General features: G+C 43.8%; 2 protein-coding genes across 2 annotated transcripts in view; both read right to left on the bottom strand.

Moving 5' to 3' along the window:
- Positions 1 to 2,083: 2,083 nt before the first annotated feature.
- TMED6 (transmembrane p24 trafficking protein 6) lies at positions 2,084 to 10,217 on the bottom strand. Its single transcript, XM_049786460.1, has 4 exons — positions 10,005 to 10,217; positions 7,714 to 7,840; positions 3,149 to 3,297; positions 2,084 to 2,317 (listed from the first exon to the last, which is right to left on the bottom strand). Exons 1-4 carry the CDS (start codon positions 10,215 to 10,217, stop codon positions 2,084 to 2,086), a joined length of 723 nt encoding a protein of 240 aa, XP_049642417.1.
- Positions 10,218 to 15,538: 5,321 nt separating this feature from the next.
- Positions 15,539 to 25,401, bottom strand: part of TERF2 (telomeric repeat binding factor 2) — a 33,492-nt gene continuing 23,629 nt past the window's right edge. The window contains exons 8-10 of the mRNA XM_049787428.1: positions 22,218 to 22,303; positions 17,101 to 17,144; positions 15,539 to 16,702 (exon numbers count right to left, since the gene is read on the bottom strand). Of these exons, the coding sequence (XP_049643385.1) occupies positions 16,544 to 16,702; positions 17,101 to 17,144; positions 22,218 to 22,303 (289 nt within the window). The 3' untranslated portion in view covers positions 15,539 to 16,543. The remainder of the gene's footprint in view (positions 16,703 to 17,100; positions 17,145 to 22,217; positions 22,304 to 25,401) is intronic.

The following is a 25,401-nucleotide window of genomic DNA, read 5'->3' on the forward strand; positions in this document are numbered from 1 at the left end:
GAATATTCGCAATAAAATATCACATTAGTAAGAAAAAAATCGTATTAAACATTTGCATACCCCGAATGGAACTGCTCGGGGTATGTGAATGTTTAATGCAATTTTTTTTTTTTTTTTTTTGGGTCACACCAGCAGTGCTCAGGGGTTACTCCTGGCTCCATGCTCAGAAATTGCTCCTGGCAGACACGGGGGACCATATGGGACGCCGGGATTCAAACCGATGACCTTCTGCATGAAAGGCAAATGCCTTACCTCCATGCTATCTCTCCAGCCCCTGCAATTTTTTTCTTACTAATGCGATTTTTATTGCTATTATTCGGTAAGCGAATAATCGCGAATACTGAGATATTTGAAGGCCACAAAATGTTGTAGGGAGGGCCGTAAACGGCCCGCGGGCTGCGAGTTTGAGACCCCGGCCATAACCCATTACCACTCCTGATTAAGCTTTATTAAACTTCATTTACACTTGTGTTTAAGAAACAGAAGCTCTTTTTTTTTTTTTTTTTTTTTTTGGCTTTTGGCTTTTGGGTCACACCGGGCGTGGCGCTCAGGGGTTTCTCCTGGCTCTGCACTCAGCAGTTGATCCTGGCAGGGTCGGGGGACCATATGGGATGCCGGGATTCGAACCACAGTCCATCCTTGATTGGAAGCTTGCAAGGCAAACGCTCTACTGCTGTGCTATCTCTCCGGCCCGAAACGATCATTTTAACCATCCACCCAAAAGATTTTTTTAGAGAGCATGATTGTAAAGTGGTTAGTACATGCTTACAGTGCCTGGAAAATAATAAATGATAAGATTGTTTTTATGTTGCATATACTGTATATCAACATATTTGTTGCTAAGTGGAGGGACTTTTTAATACAATTTGATTATATTGACATTTTATAAACTTGTATCGTTTTGAGTGCTGTGATTTTAAGCTAAAATGTTACTACCATAATTTTCTTAAAGAGAATTCCTCTATAACTTTTAGTTAATAAGACAAAATAAGATTTCGATGTAATAAATTTTACTGCTATCTTCTCCATCTCTCTTAAATAGAGTTCAGTGTTATTAAAATGGCTAAAGGGCTGGAGAGATAATAGTGTGGGTAGGACAGTTGCCTTTCATGCAGCTGACCTGGGTTAAATCCCCCAACATCCTATATGATCCCCTGAGCCTTCCACTAGTGTTTCCTTACTATTAAGCCAGGACTGACCGAGTACTGCTGGGTTTGTGGCCCAAAAACAAACAAGGAAACAAAAGCCAGAGAGAAGTATATTTGTCTTATTTGTCTTGCACACAGCCAGCCTGGGGTGCTCTCTGGCACCCTATATATTCCACCCTGCCCACCTGGAGTGATCTTTGAGACCTGAGCATCACTGGGTGTGGTCCAAAAAAACAAAGCAATTAAAAAAAAAAACAAACTTCAAGTATGGGAAATGTTCCAGCTTATTTTTCTTTTATAAAAATATGGACTTTTAATAAAATAAAAGATGGACATATATTTTTTTTTCTATTTTTTTAGTCTTCCCTTCCAGGCATTTTTTTTTTCCTTGGGTGTTTGCTTATTTGGGGGATTATACTCAGTGGTTCTCAGGGCCTGGTTCTCATAGTTTACTCCTGGTACATTGTTTGGGGCTACTAGGGTTCTCTGGGGACTGGTGGTGCCTGCATTGAACAGGCAGAGCTTGTGCTTTAAGCTGTTGCTCGTGGGGGACGGGTTCAATTCTAAATTGACTTGATGAAGGTTAAGGGACTGCTGGATGATTAGGTAAGAGTTTTTGTTTTTGTTCCCCCACACATTGGTTCTTAGGAGTCATTGCACTTGGCAGTGTTCAGGTGGTTATGCCATTCTAGTCCTCCATCTCTAGACTCCAGCATAGTTTATTCCAGCCCTTTGAGCCAACTCCCTGGCCTCTAAACAAACAGTCAACACCAAAACTTGCATAATTCTTATTTATTGCTTTTTATAGAGGGACTAAAACTTGAATAGACTAAAAGTTGCAAGGGAAACAAACTTGAACTTGGCAAAGATGATTTGACCAAAATTTTAGCAAAGGTTTTGCCTCAAAAGAAAAGAGCCAGAACGTTGTAGTTGTCTTAGCATCTGGGCTTCTTTGTGTCTGTAGTTGTTGGGTTATTGAAGAGACGTTTTAAGAAATACAGTTGTAGGATTCCCGAAAGAACAATAGCAAGGCTCTGGGCAGTAGACCACCAGTTCACATAATTATAGTTTGATTGGAGAAGGAACAAGTCAGCCATTTTCCTCATCCGGGCAAAGTTGTAGTATCTCCACATGTGGAAAATATTCATCTGTACTTTTTGTGTACTCTCCTGTGGGACACAGAAAGAAAGTGGCCCTCCCCAAGCCAACTATTGCCCTGTTGAAATTCGGCGGGCTGCTGAGCAGCATTGTCTGTAAGTGGATTATCTATGATTTAAAAATACATAAGTTAGTTATGATAGTTCATAATACTAGTTTTTCTGATGTTGAAAAAATGACAAAAAATAAGCCAACCCGGAGCCGGCGAGGTGGCGCTAGAGGTAAGGTGTCTGCCTTGCAAGTGCTAGCCAAGGAAGGACCCCAGTTCTATCCCCCGGCGTCCCATATGGTCCCCCCCAAGCCAAGGGCGATTTCTGAGCACTTAGCCAGGAGTAACCCCGTGCATCAAACAGGTGTGGCCCGAAAATAAAACAAAAATAAACCAACCCATTTTTATAATGAAAACAGTAGAGATGGTTCTCCAGTGTATATCTAGTCTTCAGCACATTTTTTCCCTCTGAAGTCTCCTTGTCTGTGATATGACAAGGAACAGAATGGTTGGGGCCACAGGCCCAGCGATGTGCTTTGTGCTGTACAGGCCCAGTGGTACTGTGTGGCCACCATCAGGCCACATTCAATGGTGCTGGGTTGGGGGTTATGCATTGCAGGAGGGGACTCAATGGGCTTGTGCTCCAGCCTCTGGAGCTATCACCAGGCAGCAGTAGGATTTACTCCACACTGAAATATATACATATCACTTCTGATATGGCTTAAAGCAACATATGTGGTGCCAAACCTGGGTCAGCCACATGCAAGACAAATGACTTATAATACTTTAGCTCTGGCCCATCTTTCCTCCAATTTAGAATCCCTTTTCATAGTTTATATAACAAAATAATTACCTCAATTGCATCCAGAGTATCATTCAGCCGTTTTCTTTCCTTCTGTTTGTGGTCCACCAGAGGATCATCATAGAATACTCCAAAGTTGAGATACACTTGCACAGAACCAAAATGGTTTTGCTCATTACTTAAACAAAGCTGATAGAAACCTGTAGAAATCCCGAGAACATCACCAAATCTTGGTCACCCATTCTTTGTTCACACTCTACCTTCTTAGATAAATGGTTTGGAGCCTCTTTACAATGGTTTATAATACATAGGTGAAAATAGAAATATATTGTGGACTACCAAGGCAGAAGAAATATAATCTTTCTTTCTTTCTTTCTTTCTTTTTTTTTTTTTTTTTGACCACACCTGGTGACTCAGGAGTTACTCGTGGCTATGCGCTCAGAAATCGCTCCTGGCTTGGGGGAGCATATGGGATGTTGGGGGACCAAAACTCGGTCTGTCCGAGGCTAGCACTTGCAAGGCAGACACCTTACCTCTAGCGTCACCGCTCCGGCTCCTATATATAGTCTTTTTGTTTTAGGGACTGTTCATAGTGCTGGGAAGTTGGAGGGTTGCTCCATGCAATGATCTGGGGACCATGTTTTATTGGGGATCAAACCTGTGCCTTCCACATGCAAGGTCTCTGCTAATAAGTCACATCCACATACCTAAAGTGGAGTATTTTGGGGGGAGAGTGAGTGGGGAGACTTAGAAGCAGCATTTAGGGGGCTACCAGGGTTACACCCATCAATCCTTAGGGGTCACCAAGGCTATGGCTGATATTTGGGTTTCTGTAGTGCTTGATCTTGGAGTCTCCACATTGCAGGAATGTTTCCTTGGTCTCTGGGAGTGGGTGTAGGCTTTGTCTATAGTACTTAGGGGACCAGATAGAGCAGGACGAAACCCTGAGCTCCTGTACAAGGGCCCACACTCAGGACTGGACGCACTCTCCATCTTCCTATTTGAATATGTAGATATTTTTTAAGTATGCAATATTTTGCTTTGGGGGTCACACCCAGTGTTGAGGGCCTGCTCCTGATCACTCCCTATGGTGTTCCAAGTTTTACATGCCTGGACTGAAACCTAGGCCTCTGATATACAAAATCTATATACTTCCTCTCCAGTTCTCTGGCCAGTTTGGGGGTTCTTTTTTTTGTGTGTGTGTGTGGTTTTTTTTGGGGGGTTACACCCGGCAGTGCTCAGGGGTTTTTCCTGGCTCTGTGCTCAGAAACTGCTCCTGGCAGGCACGGGGGACCATATGGGACGCCGGGATTCGAACCGATGACCTTCTGCATGAAAGGTAAACACCTTACCTCCATGCCATCTCTCCGGCCCCAGTTTGGGGGTTCTTGTTTGTTTTCTTTTGGTGGGTCACACCCAGTGGCACTCAGGGGTTACTCTTGGCTCTGTGCTCAGGAATCGCTCCTGGCAGGCAGGGGGGCTCATATGGAATGCTAGGATCTGAACCATTGTCTGTCCTGGATCGGCAGCGTGCAAGTGCAAGGCAAATGTTCTACTACTATGCTATCTCTCCGGCCCTTGGTTTTTGTTTTTGTTTTTGTTTTTTTGTATTGTTTGGGCTGGGGATTGTCTTCTATGGGTGTTTAGTAGGGTTAGACATCCCCTGCCCCAGTGATTCTTGGCAGACTGGCCTTGAAAGTCAATTAAAGGAGTAAGGATGCAATGCCACTCAGACCCTCACTGGTGTACAGATTAACTGGCAGTTATGCCACATCATTGATTCTTAGGGGCCTCAGAACTGGAGCAGCTGCTTGGGAGACATTACTGTCTTAATCCGTATGCAAGCTCTCTGACCCCAGGCTGCTATTTTGCTTTGTTTTGGCAGCCATACTCAGAGATACTCATGGCTGGGCTTTGGGAATCATTTGGTGGAGAATGAACCCAGATTAGCAACAAATAAGGTTGCATACAATACAGCCCTACCCCCTATACTATCTCTAGTCCCCACTTTATTTATTTTTTGGTTTTTGGGCCACACCCGGTGACTCCACTCAGAGATTACTCCTAGCTATGCACTCAGAAATTGCTCCTGGCTTGGGGGATCATATGGGATGCCGGGGATTGAACCCAGATCGTACCTGGGTCAGCCACGTACAAGGCAAACATCCTACCTGGGGTGCTATCGCTCCAGCCACAGCTAGCCCCCACTTTTAAACTTAATATTATAAAACAAGGGGCTAGAGCCGTGGTGCAAGCTGTAGGGCATTTGCCTTGCACGCACTGACCTAGGACGGACCAAGGTTCGATCCCCCAGCATTCTATATGGTCCCCCAAGTTAGGAGCGATTTCTGAGCGCATAGCCAGGAGTAACCCCTGAGTGTCACCAGGTGTGGCCTCAAGACCAAAATAAATAAATAAATAAATAAATTTCCCAGGCATACCATATGTTAAGTGTCAGTAGCTTTCTGTGAGCTAGCAGAAAATTTCTGAAGACTGTCAAAGACCAGTAGTTAAACGTTTCCAGGGCCAGAATGGATACTCCGAGGGATGTAATGCATGTTTTTCAGTCTCTGGCACTGCAGGGTCCCACAAGCATTCTTAGGAGTAGCCCCTGAGAACTACTGAATGTGACTCAGAAACAAAAACCAGCCCACTTCTCATTGTATCCCTGGAAATATTCTGTTAAATACGGCTACTATAGGGCCATAGAGATAATAATAGTCTAAGCATATGCTTTGCATGCAGGAAATTTGGATTAAGTCACCTGCTCTGCATGGTACTCTGGGCACTGCTGGGAGGGACATCTGAGCACAGCTTGGGTATGGCCCAAACACCCCTCCCCTCCACTTCCCCCCAAAAAAGTACCACTATGGGACCTTGTTTTTATTTACAAAAATCTAGTGTTTACTTTGTGAAGCACAAATAATTAGCTTATTTCACTAATTTCTGTTCTTTGCCAAATATTAGTAACTTCATCCTGTGCAGTGTAGAAAATATTTTCTTCCTATTTTCTACCCTATAATCCCCATATATCCTGAGGAACTGATGCTTCACAAACTTGGTTGAAATTAAAAACATGGATTTCCTTCTCTTTATTTTTTGAGGGGCAGGGAAGTTTGGGTCACACCTAGTGGTGTGCAGGGGTTACTTCTGGCTCTGTGCTCAGAAATTGCTCCTGACAGGCTTGGGGGACCATATAGGATGCTGGGGATTGAACCACCATCAGTCCTGGGTTGGCCACATGCAAGGCAAATGCCCTACTGCTGTGCTATCTCTCCGGCCCCAGATTTACTTTTCTTAAAAGGTGGGCTATAAGGACTTGAGACACACTTGAAACAAGGAGGAACGGGTATAGGTTGGTTTAGTGAGTGAATTAAGGTGTAGTGCTGGAAGAACTTCCACCAAAATGATCTGTACATGGATTGGTGGTTTGGGATAGAACTGCTTTGCTGGGGATTGTTAGCTGGGGTCATGGGCATGGAGGTAGGTGGTCTGGCAGCACTGGTGGTAGAATTAGACAGTTATGACATCGGGGGCCGGAGAGATAGTATGGAGGTAAGGCGTTTACCTTGCATGCAGAAGTTCGGTGATTTGAGTCCCCTGAGCCTGCCAGGAGTAACCCCTGAGCACTGCCAGGTGTGACCCAAAAACCAAAAATAAATAAATAAAAAATAAAAAGAAAGCAAGTTATGACATACTGTATTTTTTGTTCTATAGACGCACCTGACCATAAGACACACATAGTTTTTAGATGCCCTCCTCCCCTGCACTCAGGCTTTAGCTCCAGGTGACATGCGCTCCATAAAACGCATCTGGGGGGGGTGCGTCTTATTGTACGAAAAATACAGTATATGTCAAAATGGAGGCACTGTCACCATGTAGCTGGGCCTCAGAAGATCAATATCAAAGGGTGCCAAATATTTTACTGCAAAACCGTCTGTTTTCCCGCAGTTGTGGACAAATCACCTTTCCTTACACCTGCCAAGAGAAAGGGATGCTGAGGCTGACCAGCACTCTGGGCTTGGAATTTTCTGAGGAATTGTTTGTAGGTGTGTCTATTTTCACATAGCCATGCATTTGCTTTTGTATGCCTTTTGGAAACTAGCTTGAGTATCTTTGACTGGGAAAAAGGCCCCCAATAATAAATTCATTCATCAGAATTATATATGGTAGGTGGGTTTCTGACTTGGTCCTGAGCCAATAATCTGACTATTTGGAGAGGAGGAGATAAAATGTCTGGATCCCATTGGGGCTGAAGCACTAATCCAGTGAGTAGGGCTTTTGCCTTGTATGTAGCCAGCCTGGGTTTGATTCTTGGACTCTCATGGTTCCCTCAACACTACCGGGAGTAATCCCTGAATACCACTGGATGTGGGTGTGGGGTGTGTGTGAAATTCTGGATTCTGAGTTTTAAGAATTAGTCATCTGGAGACTGCCCCCAAGCTAGCTTTGGGCTGCTGCTTAATAACCTGAACTACAAATAGGAAATAATGGCTTAATTATTTTTATTAACCCTCTGAAGGAATAACAAGACTTTTGCATCTAGTTTTTGTTCTTTATCATTATTTCTCCCAATTTCTAAGAAACATTCCAATATTTGAATGATGAAAACACACCTGACTCTTGGGTGGAAAAGTTAATCTGGCCCCGAACATTCTGAGAGGTGTCTATGATGAAACCCTTTGGAGTATGTGCGGTGGCAGTAACATGCCGGTCATGTGACATTCCCAGCGTTCTCTGTACCTGCCAAGACATGTTAAAGGGGAAGAAAAGCCGCTGCTACATCAATATGCCATCCCATATTTGTGCTTCTGGTAGGGATCCCCAATACCCCTTCGAATTCAAATTAAGACCAGGATGGTATTGAGGTAGGAAAGAGCAACACAGCCAAGCACTTTGCCTTGTAGAAATAATGCTCTAATCATCTCCATTCAGAAGACTGCAATGGGGCCCGGAGAGATAGCACAGCGGCATTTGCCTTGCAAGCAGCCGATCCAGGACCAAAGGTGGTTGGTTCGAATCCCGGTGTCCCATATGGTCCCCCGTGCCTGCCAGGAGCTATTTCTGAGCAGACAGCCAGGAGTAACCTCTGAGCATCGCCTGGTGTGGCCCAAAAACCAAAAAAAAAAAAAAAAAAAAAATTCAAACAGAAGACTGCAATGAGCATGAGCTGGTTAGTGTATAGGTTCTGCCTGTTTACTTGGCTTTATATTGACCGCCCTGGCTTATTTGATGCTTGACAGCAAATGAATAAGTCCTTCCATAACTGCTTCTTCTAGCTGAGTCTAGATGAGCTCAGTCTAAAATGAGCTGCTACTGTTTCAATATAAATGTAGAGATAAAAAGCTCTGATAAGTTAATTTAAAATAAGTGAATTGGGGCTGGAGAGATAACTTAGTGGTGGGCTTTTTGCCTTGCATGCAGCCGATCCAAGACGGACGGACGGTGGTTCAAATCCCGGCATCCCATATGGTCCTCCCCCGTGCCTGCCAGGAGTGATTTCTGAGTACAAAGCCAGGAGTGCCACGGGGTGTGACCCAAAAAACAAACAAAAAAAGTGAAATGGAGTCAGATCATATAGGCTACTGCTGTTTAAACTAAAATAATTAACAGGTTTTAAAGATATAAGAACAAAGGAAATGAACAGTCTTAATTCTTTCTTGGAATCCCAGGGCCTCACATATGTAAAGGCCAGTGTTCTACCTCTGAGCTATAACTAATTACTGTTTTTTTTTGTTTGTTTGTTTTTAGGTCACACCCGGCAGTGCTCAGGGGTTACTCCTAGCTCTATGTTCAGCAGTCACTCCTGGCAGGCTTGGGAGACCTTATGGGATGCCGGGATTCGAACCACCATCCTGCATGCGAGGCAAACGCATGCTATCTCGGCCCTTTGACTAATTGTTTATTGCTAACATATTCTAAAAAACAGATTTCCTAGGGATCGTAGAGATACACAGGGTTTTAAAGACTTGTTCCCAGGTACCCATATGGTTTCCTGAACACCACCAGGAGTGATCCCTGAGCAGAGCCTAGAGTATTCCCTGAGCTCAGATGATATGGCTCCAAAACCAAAGAAAGCAAAATACAGAACTTTGACTAAATCCTTTTTTTTTTTATTTTTACTTAATTTGGTTTTTGGGCCACATCCGGTGGTTCTCAGAGATTACTCCTGGCTCTGCGCTCAGAAATCGCCCCTGGCAGGCTCGGGGGACCATATGGGATGTTGGAAATTGAACCCGGGTCCTTCCTGGGTTGGCAACTTGCAAGGCTAATTAATGCCCTACCGCTGTGTAATTGCTTCAGCCCCTTGACTAAATCTTGAACCAATAATTCATCATTTTACTAGATGTGCCCCTAAAATGCCAAGTTAATGAATACCACTACTGAATAACATACTAGTAGAAGCATCTTTGAAACTTCTGGGTCTGTCTCCGGTCATGACATGTTATTAAAAAAAAAAAAAGACATGTTATTCAGCTGTACCATAACCATATTGTTTTACTATATGTATTTCTTCCCCTCTCATCTCCAGCCCAAGTAAAAGTGATGATCACTAAGAGGGTACTGTATTTGTCCTATGGCACCTTTTTTGGGAAGCGATGGGTGGTGAATGAGAAGGGTGAGGATCAAACAGAGTGCCTCATACTTAAAGAATAGCTATACTCCTGAGACACATCCCTAAGTGGCCGCTGGACTGTGAACACCTTTTCAACAGCCCCGATTTGGAAAGACAAACCATATGCTTCACTGATTTGTGACATTTGAGTTTCCATCTAACTGCAAGTATTTTATTAATTGGGGGGGGAATCTCAGCATAATACAGACAATCAGAGCCTTACATTCAGTATCTGACCCACTATACAAAAGGAAATAAACAACCAATACCTCAATATGGCCACATACCCACCTCATAACTGAAATAGAAGTATCCAGTTTGATGGGCAAATTGCCAAAAGCATTCTGTGCCTCCTGGAGAGATCATGATGGCAAAGTCATATCGATCGGCTCCACTGAAGAATGGCTGGTCACCTGAGCCACTAAGGGGCTCCATCTCCTGGCTCCTAGCAAACAGCACTGAGTTCAGAACCACCAATATGGCTCCAAGGAGCAGAGAGAACATGCTGCTTTCTCAAGACTCTTCGGCAGGTGAACAATTGTGGCTTAGTGGAAACAGCTGCCACCAAAGGTAATCATTAACTACACAGGTCAACTTTGGGCTGACCATACAGAGACAGGCCAGAACAATTGGCATGGACCATATAGAGACAGGCCAGTAACAGGCATGACCCTCTTGGATTGGGCTGGCTGGAAGAATCTTTATTTCCACTTCATGCAGTGGCTTCCAAACCTATTACTTCTCAGTTGCTTGATAGAATCCACTACCTCAGAAGGTATTTTAACTTCTTTGGACTCTTCCTTTTCAGTTCTTGCTTCTTGGGGATAAGACACTGGGACTGGAGCAGTTATTTTGCATGCAGTTGCCCCAGGTACAGACCCCAACACCTGGACACTGAACAGGAAGTAGCCCCAAAACAAAACAAGCGGAAAAATCATTGAGGGATAACTTTGTCAACAGCATACAAATATATGGCAATGGCAGGGGAGCGTTTCTTGTTCAAGTCAAATTGCTGGGAGATACACCTTTTTGTTCCTAAAACACATGAACAGCGTGCTTTACTAGTTGCCTTATTTTAGCCATAAGATTAAAAAAAAAAGAAACATCAGGGGCAGGATTGTACAAGGGTTAAAGTACTTGCTTTGGAAATGTCAATTTTTTGCACTACTTATGGTCCCCCAAACACTGTTTAGTTGTAGCCCCTGGACACAGCATGGTGGAGTACAAAAAGTCTATGAAGGGCCCGGAGAGATAGCACAGTGGTGCTTGCCTTGCAAGCAGCCGATCCAGGATCTACGGTGGTTGGTTCGAATCCCGGTGTCCCATATGGTCCCCCTGTGCCTGCCAGGAGCTATTTCTGAGCAGACAGCCAGGAATAACCCTTGAGCACTGCTGGGTGTGGCCCAAAAACCAAAAAAAAAAGTCTGAAGAGTGAGCAAGTTAGTGGTTATACCTCTCCACTATTAATCCTTTGATTACCTCCTGATAAAATATATTATTTAAAACCCCATTCAGTGTTACTCAAACCATCAACCTTTTTCCCTTTGCCAGAGATCCTAACCAATGGGGCTGTCCAGATGTGTCAGTTGTTTCACTACATTGGGTAGCAGCACCAGGGATTAATAATTAGCTCAGTTTCAATTTTTTTGGGGGGGTTTGGGTTTTGATTCACACCCAGCAGTGCTCAGAAATTGCCCCTGGCAGGCACAGGGGACTATATAGAATGCCAGGATTCAAACCACCCTCTGTCCTGTGTTGGTCGTGTGCAAGGCATACACCTTACTGCTGTGCTATTGCTCCAGCCTTCAATTTTTAGTTTTTTTGTTTGCGGCCACACCCTGTGACACTCAAGGTTTACTCCTGCTATGCGCTCAGAAATTGCTCCTGGCAAGGGGGACTATATGGGACGCCAGAAGATTGAACCTAGGTCAGCTAGGTGCAAGGTCAGCTGAGTGCAAGGCAAATATCCTACCACTGTGCTATCACTCTGACCCTTCAGTTTCACATTTGCCCCAAGTGCTTTTAAACCCCTGGACTCTTCTCATTGAGGGATCACCTCAATGCATTTAGGTGGTATTGGTATTTGAACTCAAGGATTTATATTTGCTTGATATATACTTGAAGTCACTGAGCCATCTAATTCCCTTAATCTTTTTAAAATTAAGTGGCAAGAACTCTACCTACTGTACTATCAGTTGGACTCCACCATACCTTTAATCATGAGCTCTTCAGCACTACAGAAGGGTTCACTACACATCCACTTACTTTATATTTGTAACCAGCACTGAGCTAAGGGATATATTTGCATCTTACTTTATTTTTATAACAACACTAAGGAGAGGTGCCATTACAACATGGGAAATGAGGGCCAGAGAGATAGCATGGAGGTAAGGCATTTGCCTTGCATGCAGAAGGACGATGGTTCAAATCCTGGCATCTTATATGGTCCCCCGAGCCTGCCAGGTGCGATTTCTGAGTGTAAGCCAGGAGGAACCCCTGAGTGCTGGCGGGTGTGACCCCAAAACCAAAAAAAATTAAAATAATGGGGAAATGGATATTCAGAGATTCCAGTGGCTCACAGCAACAAAGACTGCTGTCAGAGAAGACTCATATTAAGTTATTCTGTTTTGCCATCCCCAGCATTGTGCTCAGGAACTGGTGGTACTTGTAGAACTTTGGTTTCTAAAGATCAAACAGATCAATTGCATGCAGGATGAGTGCCTTAACCCCTCTCTATATTATCTCTAGCTTGGCCTCACCTTCTTGGTCCACTAGGTCAGAGTTTCTGTGGGCCTGAATTTTGTTTTTTTGGTTGGCTAGGTTTTGTGTTTTTTTTTTTTTTCTTTCTTTTGTCTTTTGGTTTTTGGGCCACACAAGGTAGTGCTCAGGGGTCACTCCTGGCTATCTGCTCAGAAATAACTCCTGGCAGGCACAGGGGACCATATGGGATGCCGAGATTCGAACCAACCACCTTAGGTCCTGGATCGGCTGCTTGCAAGGCGCAAATGCCCCTGTGCTATCTCTCCAGCCCCTAGGTTTTGTTTTTTTTTTTGTTTGTTTGTTTTGCCTTTTTTGGGGGGGCCACACCCGGCGGTGCTCAGGGGTTACTCCTGGCTGTCTGCTCAGAAATAGCTCCTGGCAGGCACGAGGGACCATATGGGACACCGGGATTCAAACCAACCACCTTTGGTCCTGGATTGGCTGCTTACAAGGCAAACGCCACTGTGCTATCTCTCCGGGCCCAGGTTTTGGTTTTTAACCAGTGGCACTCGTGCAAGGCAAGTGCTCTCCTGCTGTGCTATTGCTTCGGCCACTCATTCTATATTCTGACGCTCTTTTTTGTTTCGTTTCGTTTTTGGCTTTTGGGTCACACCCGACAGTGTTCAGGGGTTACTCCTGGCTCTATACTCAGAAATCACCCTTGGCAGGCTCAGGGGGCCATATAGGATGCCGGGATTCGAACCAATGACCTGCATGAAAGGCAAACGCCTTACCTCCATGCCATCTCTCCAGTCCGAACACTCTTTATTTTAGCCATAAGATTAAAAACAATTGGGCCGAAGAGATAGCATGGAGGTAAGGCATTTGTCTTGCATGCAGAAGGTCATTGGTTCAAATCCCGGCATCCCATATGGTCCCCTGAACCTGCCAGGTGCAATTTCTGAGCATAGAGCCAGGAGTAACAACCCCTGAGCGCTGCCAGGTGTGCCCCCCCCCAAAAAAAAACAAATATTAAAAGCAATGAAATATCAGGGGCAGAATAGTAGAGAGGTTAAGGTACTTGCTTTGCAAATGTCAATTTCTTGCAGTAAGACCCCCCAGACACTGTTAGTAGCAGCCCCTGAGAACTGCAGATGTGGTCCCATTCCCTTGAAAAACATCAATTTCAGGGAGATAGCTCAAAGGACAAGTGCAAAAGCCTTGCAAAAATGAGTTCTGACCCGGGCACCACATGGCCTTCATCAAGCACCTGATGTAACCCTAATGATCCCTGGCACCCCTGGGTAAAGAGTGTTAGATTAGGCCCTGAGTACTGCAGAAAGGGTCCCTCCCCCAAAATATTACCTTTCAGCCAAATATTGCTTCAGCATAACTCCAAGTCTCCAATACAAGCTAGAGGTAAGGTGTCTGCCTTGCCAGCGCAAGCCTAGGATGGACTGCGGTTCGATCCCCCCAATGTCCTATATGGTCCCCCAAGCCAGGAGTGACTTCTGAGCGCTTAGCCAGGAATAACCCCTGAGCGTCACCAGGTGTGGCCCAAAAAAAGACCAGACATCACAGTTGTGATCAGTTAGACAAAAGGCCAGTGACTTCACAGCAATTCAGAGGAACAATTGCTTGTAAACTGCAAGTGGGGATGGGGGTTGTTTCTCAGCATGTGGTGGCACAAGCAGTGACTGCTCTGCTGCATCCCGCCTCTGCCTTATAGGTATAGTTTTATGCTTGTACACATTTCAGTATTAAAAATAGTGATATCAGGGCCCGGAGAGATAGCACAGCGGTGTTTGCCTTGCAAGCAGCCAATCTAGGACCTAAGGTGGTTGGTTTAAATCCCGGTGTCCCATATGGTCCCCCGTGCCTGCCAGGAGCTATTTCTGAGCAGACAGCCAGGAGTAACCCCTGAGCATCACCGGGTGTGGCCCAAAAACAAACAAAAATAAAAAATAAAAAAAATAGTGATATCAAAATGTTTAATAGACTTAATATATTTATTGTATTTGAGGGGGAAAATCAGTGTTACTTGGAGGTCATGAAGCACTGAAGCCTCAAACATGCTGCACACTTGTTCTACCACTTGCTACATAGGCCCAGCCTGTAGGATATTTTGATTCCCTAAGCCCATCAGAGTGTTGCCCTTGTACTTAAAGAGGATCTACTTCTGATTTGGGGGGAAAGGTTTTCTGGAGCCCAATCCCAACCTAATCCTAATAAGACATTACACTCTACTAGTTGATTCTTGGCTGCATCCAAAGGAAACTGTCCTCACTTTCTTAGAAGTTTTATTTGGGGTTAATTGATAAAAAAAAAAAAGTAATTATCAGGAAGTAATGATTTATATGCTTTCCACTTTGTAATCATAGAATAGATGCTTAAATTTATTTTTAAGTTTAAACACATTTTACTTGCAACTTAAAAAAGTGTTTATCAATATAATGAGGTGCAAAAACATTCCAGGGGCCACCCAGGTTAGGGGCAAATTTAGACTCCTCACCTAAGGCATCTCAAGCCACTTGAGCCCTGCACCCACCCGTTTTGCATGCAAACTGGGGTGGTAGAAGTATGCACTCAGAAATCTCTCCTGGCTTGGGGGACCATGTGAGACACTGGGGGAATCGAATTGTGGTCCATCCTGGGTCAGCAGCATGCAAGTCAAATGCCCTACCGCTGTGCCACCACTCCGGCCCCAATGTTAGTTTACTTTTTTTGGGGGGAGGGGCCACACCCATTTGATGCTCAGGGGTTACTCCTGGCTAAGCACTCAGAAATCGCCCCTGGCTTGGGGGACCATATTGGATACTGGGGGATCAAACTGCAGTCCTTCCTTGGCTAGCGCTTGCAAGGCAGACACCGTACCTCTAGTGCCACCTCTCGAGCCCCTAGCTTACTTTTTTAAATCATTTCATTCAAAGAGGAAATTCCCCCCGGAAGTATGTTATATGCAGAAATAGACCCCACCCCTGGCTTCAATGAGTTATAACATCCAATATTAACTTTGGATGATATAAATCTCCTTCCCACACACACCTTTATCCTGTAGTTTTTGGGCCACATCTGGCAGTGCTCCATCTTTTCAAACATTTGCTTTGCTGCAATCAAACAGCTACTTATATTTGAGAGGAGCAAGACTTTAATGAAGAATGCTACAAGTTTTGGACAATAACTCCCATTTTTAAAAAAATTACATAAAACACTAATGAGAAATTTTTTTTTAAAAAAGACCATCTTTAAGCATGTCAGAAAGACGATAAGCACAACACAGTACAAAAGAAGGGAATGTCAGGTTCCAGTTCAAGACACTAACACAGCACAATCAGAGAGGGAATCAGGCGGAAGTGACCATATCACAAAGAATAAAATTAGGCATTTATATTCATGAGGAATTTTTTTTTAAGCTTTAGAAGTCCAGCATAAAGAAAGGAACTGGGAAAAGAGGATGGGACCAGGGCTAAGCTTATCTACAATCACCATTTTATCAAAAGAAAAAAGAAAAAGAAAAGAAAAAAAATCCTCACTGGTTCAACCACATGAAAACTGGAGGTTAAACCCACCTACGTAACCCAGGAAATAAGAGCAAATGCCAAGGCAGTCAAATCCCAATACTGATGTTCCAACTAGCTAAACCGAGTGTTAAGGGAGTCAGTCCACAGGACCGGTCTCTTACCACCCTGGGCTTGTGACAAAGTTCCTTAGCATTTGCATCAGAAGGACCAAGACTTTACCTGGAATATATTCATTCCAAATTAATACTCATGTTGCTGGTTTTAATTGATCAGGGAACCATGAGTGGCTCCTAACAGATTCCACCATTTCCTAGGAGAAGGTTCTACTAATTACTGGGGATTCAAGCAAACCACTAAAGAAGGGAAATACTAAAGATATTCTGGCACTCTACAAGCTATGTGCCTGTCATCTATGCCAAGGACATGTGGTAGACTTGGCTATTTTCTCAAATCCATGATCTCCAACGGTGAAGTGAAACTGGAACTTTTCTCCACATTGGAGGAGAAAGCTGAAAACTTCATCTCAGCCCAGCTTCTGAAAAAGTAAGACTACCAGGGGCTATTATTAGGAACATGCTCCTGTGAATTTTGTGGAAGCGAAAGCTGGTTTCAGTTCATGCCAAGTCTTTTCATGGTCCGCCAACGATCCTTAATCATCACAGCTGTTCGGTTAACAAATGGATAACTTTTAGAAATGGCAGCCCAGTTTCCTTCCCCGTATTTCTGCACTCCAGCCTTGACCCACTCACTTTCTTCTATAGTCCACTTCTGTAAAGAAAACCAAAAAGACTTATCACAACGTACCTCTCAAATTACTCATTTTTCTTACAGTGTATAGAAAGTCAAGAATCCTATAAGGATAAGCTAAAATCCAAAAGGTTATATATTTTACAACATTAATACAATTAATGTAGATATTTAATGATTTTTCAGTGGCCTGTCATTTCATCTTCAGTTATCACATATATTTAAAATTCAAAGGCATGGATTGTTTGTGATCCATAAAATGGATTGCACTTCTGTTCTAGACTTTTCTTCCAGAGAGTAACTTTAATTTGGGTATCTGAAAAGTTAAAAATTACTTTTTTTCAACCATGTACAGTGTGAGATATAGCCACTGACTTTTACCTCTTTGCCAACACAATCAGAAAGGAATTTCAAATTACCTGTTTCTTTGTTACACTGGTTGAACTCTCTTCACTTGGTATTGCTGGAAAATAAAAGTAGATTAATTTCAGAGTTTACCTTTTTCTTTACAAACAATTAAAAAAGACAGAATGTCCCTAAAGGGAAAACGTAGATTCCAATTTCACAAATTTTAAGAATTTAAATTTCTTTAAAGGTTAATTATTTTTGTCCTTTCTTTGAGGGGGCTCCTAGAGCCATACTGTAGCCATTAGTACTGAGGATCAAACGGCATCTCCAAACTCTAGGTTGCTAACTATCTCCCTAGACCCAACAATAAAACTTCATCATTGATTGAGAAGCTCTGAAACTTAGAACCTGACTGTAAGGGCTAGAAATAGTGCAAAAGTTAAGGCATATACCTCACATGAGGCTGCATCTGTAGTCTGTCTGAATCTCAGCATGGAGCCAGGAATGGTCTCAGAGTTTTGTTTTTGTTTTTGGGTCACACCTGGCATCGCTCAGGGATTACTCCTAGCTCTATACTCAGAAATCGCTCCTGGCACTTGGGGGACCATATGGGATGCCAGGATTCAAACCACCATTCTTCTGCATGCAAGGCAAATGCCCTACCTCATGCCATCTCTCCAGCCCCTCAAGAGTTTTAATTACTACTAATTACTGCTTCTTATTCTGACAGATCTAGATGTGCACAAGCTTTCTCCTCACTCTGAAATTCAGAACACAGAAATCATGCACAAAGTGAAACAGGTTTTCCCAACATGTTATTTTGTTGTGGAGCTATCTTCCCCTATGCTCAGGGCTTACTCCTAGTTATATTACAGAAATCACTCCTAGCAGTCAGGGGACCATTTATGGTACCAGGGATTGAGTCTGGGTAAACTGTACAAGGTAAGCACCCTATTCACTGTAGTATCTCTGTAGCCAGTTGATACTTTATATTTCTCTTTTTCCTTTGCTGTTGTCATTGTACTAGTTTCTGTAATTTTTTGTTTGTTTTTGTTTTTGTTTTTGAATCACACATGGCAGCGCTTAGGGTTACTCCTGGCTCTGTGCTTAGAAATCTCTCCTGGCAGGCACAGGGGACTATACGGGATGCCGGGATTTGAACTACCGTTGGTCCTGGGTCAGCTGCTTGCAAGGCAAATGCCCTACCGCTGTCCTATCTCTCCAGCCCCTAGTTTCTGTAATTTAAGGTGGTTCTAGGGGTAGAACTGGAGATTTCAGGAGCTCTACAAGTGAGCTAAGGTTCTTTTCTGAGCCTCTCAAGCAATGCCCTGGGGCCCCAGAAGCCACTCCTTTAATACTGGACCCAAAAGTTTGGCAGTTTTCCTTGCCAAAGTAGAGCCTGAAGATGCAGTTCTCCTGAGCTCTGTCAAAATTAAGTTTTTATTTTTGTTTTTGGACCAGACCCTGTAGTGCTCAGGGCTAATTTCTGGCTCTGAGCTTAAGGGATCACTTTTGGTTGTACTTGGACCACTTTGGATGCTGTCCATAGAACCTGGGTTGGCTGCATGTAAGGCAAACTCCATACCTTATGTACTATTGCTCTAGCCCTACAAAGGTAAGTTTTTTTTTTTTTTTTTTTTTGTGGTTTTTGGGTCACACCCGGCAGTGCTCAGGGGTTATTTCTGGCTCCACACTCAGAAATTGCTCCTGGCAGGCACAGAGGACCATATGGGGCGCCGGGATTCGAACTGATGACCTCCTGCATGAAAGGCAAACGCCTTACCTCCATGCTATCTCTCTGGCCCCACAAAGGTAAGTTTTTAAAGGGCTAGAGAGCTCCAGGAAGGTTTAAAAATAAGAAATAACATTTTAAGCCAGTGATAGCCACTTACAAAGTTGTAAAAAGGGAAAAATTTTATGAACATGAACATGAAACTTGTTGGAATGGTTGAGTGAGTGAGTGAGTGAGTGAGAGTTTGAGTGAGAGTTCCAGTAGTCTTTTTTTTTTTTTTTGGTTTTTGGGCCACACCCATTTGACACTCAGGAGTTACTCCTGGCTATGTGCTCAGAAATCGCCCCTGGCTTGGGGGGACCATATGGGACGCCGGGGGATTGAGCCACGGTCCGTCCTATGCTAGCACTTGCAAGGCAAACACCTTACCTCTAGCGCCACCTTTCCGGCCCCAGGGGTTCATGCTCTTACCTTGCATACAGCAGACCCTGATTTTATCCTCAACACACATAAGGTTCCACAAATGAGCAGTGCTATGAGTAATCCCAGAGCACTACTAGGCATGAGCACCTCCCCTCCAAATAAAAAGATTGATGAAGGACCAGAAAGCTCAGTTGAGTTGATGTAAAGCATGCTTTGTATGCTTCAGGGCCAGTTCAATCCCCAGCACAACATGGTCCTCCAGCATCTCTGGGAGTGACACTCGAGTCAGAATCAGGAGTACCTCCTGAGCACTCTGGGTGTGACCCCAAAACCAAAAATAAATTATAGGGACCAGAGTGATGGCACAGTGGTAGGGTGCCTTGCATGCGACCAACCTGGGATGGACCAAGATTTGATCCCTGACATCCCATATGGTCCCCCGAGCCTGCCAGGAATAATCCCTGAGCGTCACTGGCTGTGACCCAAAAACCAAAACAAAAATAAAATGATAACAGTATTTCATACTGTAGTGGAAGCATATTTCTAAAGCTGACCAATCTGAAAGTGAAGGTTTTCTAGGATCTTTAGAGCCTGTTGTTTAAAAAATGAAATGCCATTTTTGTGATTTTTCTGTTACCTCCCCTATATTCATATGGTCTTGTTCTTTCAAACTGTTCTTGTTGATGAAGGGCTTTGTTGTGTTGAGCAGTGCTGGAGTCAGACCATGGTCTCACATTCAAAGCAAATGCTCTAATGGATTTACATCTCCAGCCTCAGTGAGATTTTTGTTTCTGTTTTTGGGTCACACTCAGCAGTATTCAGAGTTCACTGTTGGGAGGGTTGGGTTGACTAAACTTGGGTTTAGTCCTTTGAGCCATTTCTCTAGTCCCCTGAAAGACCTTTGGAATTGGGAGAATATTTACTTTGTGTCTTTCAAAAAATCTTAAAAATTTCCAAGATTAAGGTTTAGCACTTTGCTGTATGTTAGAATATAGAATATAGCCTGAGAAGACCAAAAGTAGGAGCACAGTTGGCATGGTGAAGCCCTGGGTTTGATCCCTAACACTGAATGATGGAGAGTACTGTGCAGATGTGACACTGAAAACTAAAAAGCTCAGGGCTGGAGGAATGGTACAGCTAATGCTTGCTTTCCATCATACCAGCCCAACTTAGATCCCTGGTAACGCAAGTTCTAGTGCATGTATACTGCTAGGTGTGACTCAGTCCACACCCACACCCCAAAGCCAAATATGTTAAGGGATAGCCTAATGCAAATACTAAAATTAGTTAATAGTAATACTATTCATATCAATCTTAATATTAATTATAGAAAGTTTCTTTTTGATTTTTGGGTCACACCCAAAAATGCTCAGGGGTTAGTTCTGGCTTTATGCTCAGAAATCGCCCCTGGCAAGCTCGGGGACCATATGGGATGCCAGGATTCGAACCACCGTTCTTCTGCATGGAAGCAAACGCCTTACCTCCATGCGATCTCTCCAGCCCCTAATAATGGAAAGTTTCTTAGAAAAGAAATTGTCGGGGCTGGAGAGATAGCATGGAGGTAAGGCGTTTGCCTTTCATGCAAGAGGTCATCGGTTCGAATCCCAGCGTCCCATATGGTCCCCCGTGCCTGCCAGGAGCAATTTCTGAGCATGGAGCCAGGAGTAACCCTGAGCACTGCCGGGTGTGACCCAAAAACCACAAAAAAAAAAAAAAAAAAAAAAAAAAGAAAAGAAATTGTCGGGGCCGGAGAGATAGCATGGAGGTAAGGCATTTACCTTTCATGCAGAAGGTCATCAGTTCGAATCCTGGTGTCCCATATGGTCCCCTGTGCATGCCAGGAGCAATTTCTGAGCACGGAGCCAGGAAAAACCCCTGAGCACTGCCAGGTGTGACCCCCAAAAAAAACTACCAAAAAAAAAAAAAAAAAAAAAGAAAAGAAAAGAAATTGTCGGGGCTGGGCGGTGGCGCTAAAGGTAAGGTGCCTGCCTTGCCTGCGCTAACCTTGGACGGACCGCGGTTCGATCCCCCGGTGTCCCATATGGTCCCCCAAGCCAGGAGCAACTTCTGAGCACATAGCCAGGAGTAACCCCTGAGCGTTACTGGGTGTGGCCCAAAAACAAAAACAAAAACAAAAAAAAAAAAAAAAAAAAACAAAGAAAAGAAATTGTCGAGGAAATCTTTACTTATGGCCATTTTTTGTTTTGTGTTAGGGCCATACCTAATGGTGGTTCAAGGTTTATTACTACCTATTTTTTATGCAGGGATCACTTCTGGTAGGGAGCCCAAAGGGAACGTCAGGGATCAAAATGAAGTCCACTGCATCCAAAACAAGAGCCTTACCCCCTGTACTATCTCTCTGGCCCCTTGTGGCCACTTGTCTGTGTAAAATAAGGTTTAGGAAAAACATCAACTTTAAAAGTTAATTAAAACCAGAAAATTTAAATATGAGGCATTCTGGGGCCCGGAGAGATAGCACAGCGGCGTTTGCCTTGCAAGCAGCCGATCCAGGACCAAAGGTGGTTGGTTCGAATCCCGGTGTCCCATATGGTCCCCCATGCCTGCCAGGAGCTATTTCTTTTTTTTTTTTTTTTTTTTTTTTGGTTTTTGGGCCACACCCAGTGACGCTCAGGGGTTACTCCTGGCTATGCGCTCAGAAGTCGCTCCTGGCTTGGGGGACCATATGGGACGCCGGGGGATCGAACCGCGGTCCGTCTCCTAGGCTAGCGCAGGTAAGGCAGGCACCTTACCTCGAGCGCCACCGCCCGGCCCCTGGAGCTATTTCTGAGCAGACAGCCAGGAGTAATCCCTGAGCACCGCCGGGTGTGGCCCAAAAACAAAAATACAAAAAAAAAAATATGAGGCATTCTGACAATTTTTATTGGGCAAGGACATAAAACCAAAACAAAATGAGAAACTTATTAAACTTTCTAGTTTAAACACGCAGTTTTTTAGAACATGCCATGATAATAACATGCATTTATACTTCAGCAAGTATCAAGGAGCAAGACCAAGGAGAATCTCCTAACTTACCCTGAACTTGAAACAGTTCGTCTTCTTCCACCCAGGTCTCTTTTCCTTCAACCCCATTAGATGTGTACCACTTGTCTTTGTGTGATCTGTGGGGAGATTAGAATGGGCAGGGTGGGAAACCAATTCATCCGGGTCACTTTTTGTTCAGTCCTGACTCCATCCTGTCCTATAACCCCTTTGGAAGTGACCTAACACACAATTCTGATGTTTTTCCTGCCTTGGCAAGTTCTCCCCATGTGTTCTACTGGCTTTATAATCATCCTCAGATTCAGTACAATCACTATCTCCATCAAACTTTCCTGTGTTGTTTTCATTGTTGGTGCTATAGTTTTGTTTATTTTTGGAGCCACAACCAGCCGTGTTCGTGTTCAGGGCTTATTCACGGCTGTGTTTCAGGATCTAACCTGGGCAAGGCAGCTCCTTAGCACCTTAACTGCTATACTATCTCTCTGACCCCTTGGTAAGAGTCTTAAAGGTCTCAGCATTCTTCTAACCTGGAAGCTGCCACCTCACTCCTCACCATCTACATGCCCATTCCTATTAACTGTTCTTTCCTTTCCGTCCACTAATACAAGCCCCTTCCTCTAACAGTTATCACCACATCCCTCCTCCATTACCTAAACAATGAAGTCTGTTCCCAAATTGGGGTAAAAGGGAGAGTATGGGGAGTAGTAGTTCAGGGGTTTAGATGTGCTTTTAAGGGGCAGACCTGTTTGATCCTAGCACCAAAATGATCCCCAGGACACTGCAGGTTTGGCTTCTGACCACAGCACAGGCCTCAGAAGCACGTCCAGTTTTTACCATGAGAATCTCTGGGATGGTCCTCCAGTCACCTGAGCACTTGAGAAATCTCCCACCCCCAACAAAAAAAAATCCCGCTTGTCTACTCCTGCTTTCACTTGATTCAGCCATTTGGCACTAAGCCTCTAACCCTAAAGGCTTGTATCTTCAATTGTCCTAAATACCTGGCACAGTAACTACCCCTTCCCTAAGAAACTGAGGAATATTACTTAAATAATAGGATTACTTAATATGGGGGCAAGGTTTGAGCCATCTTACATGCAGGCAAGTGCTCTGTTGTTGCTCTCTTAGCCCAGACATTAATGGAATTTAAAAGTTGCCAAGAAATTACACCATCAGTGATTGTAGCAAAAAATTTATGAAATGTTATATATCTGAACGTAACTCAGAAAACCTGAGACACAAAACAGTCCAAATAACCTAAGTTTAAAAAGGAAAATTTTCTTTTTATTTTTTTGAACTTTATTTATTGATTGTTGGGCCACACCCAGTGGTGTTCAAGGGTTACTCCTGGCTCTGCACTCAGAAATCACCCTAGCAGGCTGGGGGACCATATGGGTGCTGGGAATCGAACTGGGTTCCTCCAGGGTTGGCTGCATGCAAGGCAAACACCCTACTGCTGTGCTATCTCTCTAGACACATAAAAAGAAAAATTCTCTCTTTAGATAGTTTTCCTATTAGCAAATTTCTATGGGTCAGAGTTATATCAAAGTGGTCAGGGCGTTTGCCTTGCATGTGGCTAACCGTGGACAAACCCAGGTTCAATCTCCAGCATCCCGTATCCCCAGCCAGGAGTGACATAGCACAGAGCCAGAAATAACCCCTGAACGCTGTTGGGTATGACCCAAAAAACAAAAACAAATTTCTAGTAAACCTTAACTGTTTACGAGTTTTACAGCTGCCCTGAGAAAATCTGACAATTAAATTAAAATAATTCCTGAGGGGCTGAACAGATAGTGCAAAGATTAAGGCACTTGCCTTGCACGCTGATGACCCTGGTTCAATCCTTGGCACCACAGCATAGGGTTCCCTGAGTCCTTGCCAGGTGTGATCCCTGAGCACAGAGCAGAACCAGTTGTGATCCCCCCCCCCACAAAAATCATTGAGTCCTCTGAGTTTTCTATTTAAGGAGGTTGAGCCAGTGTTTAATCAGTTATTTATTTTTAGAATGGGTCTTGTTCTCGTTTTTGAGAATTTGAGATGAGTTTTTTTAAAAAGTTGTTCTTTTCAGAAATATTTCTACTGTATAAGTTACTACTAGTAGTATGTCGCTTAATATTTGCCATTATCTATGTGCTCGTTACAGAGGTGAGATAGCTGATTTTAACCCCTGGGCCCTGGCCTGTGCTTCTGTCTGTCCGCATTTCCTCTGGCCATAGCCAGCTGTGTCACACAGCATTTCTGATGTGAACAAACCTTTTAGTGCTTCCTAACTCCTCATGCTGTGGAAGGGGTGAGATCTGGTCTTCAAGTTTACTATTAGGTGGCTTTGCAACATGGGCAAGTCAGGTTACTTGCAAGTGTGTGTGCTCTTCACTGAGGTAGAGCTTCATGAGCTCCAAACGATGGAGAGGGATCATGGCCTTGAGGGGAGCCAACTGCAGCCTGAGGCTACTAGCTTTTGTACAGCTCCTGTGCTTTTTTTGGATTGCAAAGTCAAGGAAAACAAAACATAATCAATAGAAATACAAATGACCCACACAATAGGTGATATTTGCTGATAAAGTTTAAATCTCAAGACCTATGAATTATTTTATTCGGTTACTATCTAATAAGTACTCTGTGCCAAGTGCCTTAGATATTATAAAACTATAGTGTAAAACTTGGCACTGCCTTCTAGGTGATACAATCTTAATTGTATCATTGTTCCATTTCCCCAGGTATCCCAGGGAGTGTATCCCAGGGAGTCTGCACCACCACCTTCTTAAATGCCCATTCAGAAAGCCCTCAGTGGGGTCTTACCAGGCTTATCAGGGACGTAGTTAGATAAACAGGTGATAAAGTCAGGAAGGTGGCTCACAGGACTGGAGTTTAGGCTTTGCATGTCAGAGCCAAGGATTTGATCCCTGGAACCACATGATCACTGAGCACTGTTAGCTATTGTCTCCTCCCCTCGTCTCTACCCCTCCAAAAAAAAAAAGTTACAAAGAAGTGCACACCCTTTCCTAATTTAGTAGACTGGAACCGGGAATATACATTTGAAAATTAGCCCACAGGTGATTGTGATAAGGGTTCTCCAGTTTGAAAAATGCTGCCTTTTGGAAACAGAAACTCTGGCCCCTCTGTCCACTCTTGACTGATGCTCTTTCTAAAAAGCATTCCCAAACCCTGCCAGACTTTTCTTATGCCTTTATGCAAAATGTCCCACTACCTTACCTTATCT

This window comes from Suncus etruscus, chromosome 14 (assembly GCF_024139225.1).
Source record: "Suncus etruscus isolate mSunEtr1 chromosome 14, mSunEtr1.pri.cur, whole genome shotgun sequence".
Lineage (NCBI taxonomy): Eukaryota > Metazoa > Chordata > Mammalia > Eulipotyphla > Soricidae > Suncus > Suncus etruscus.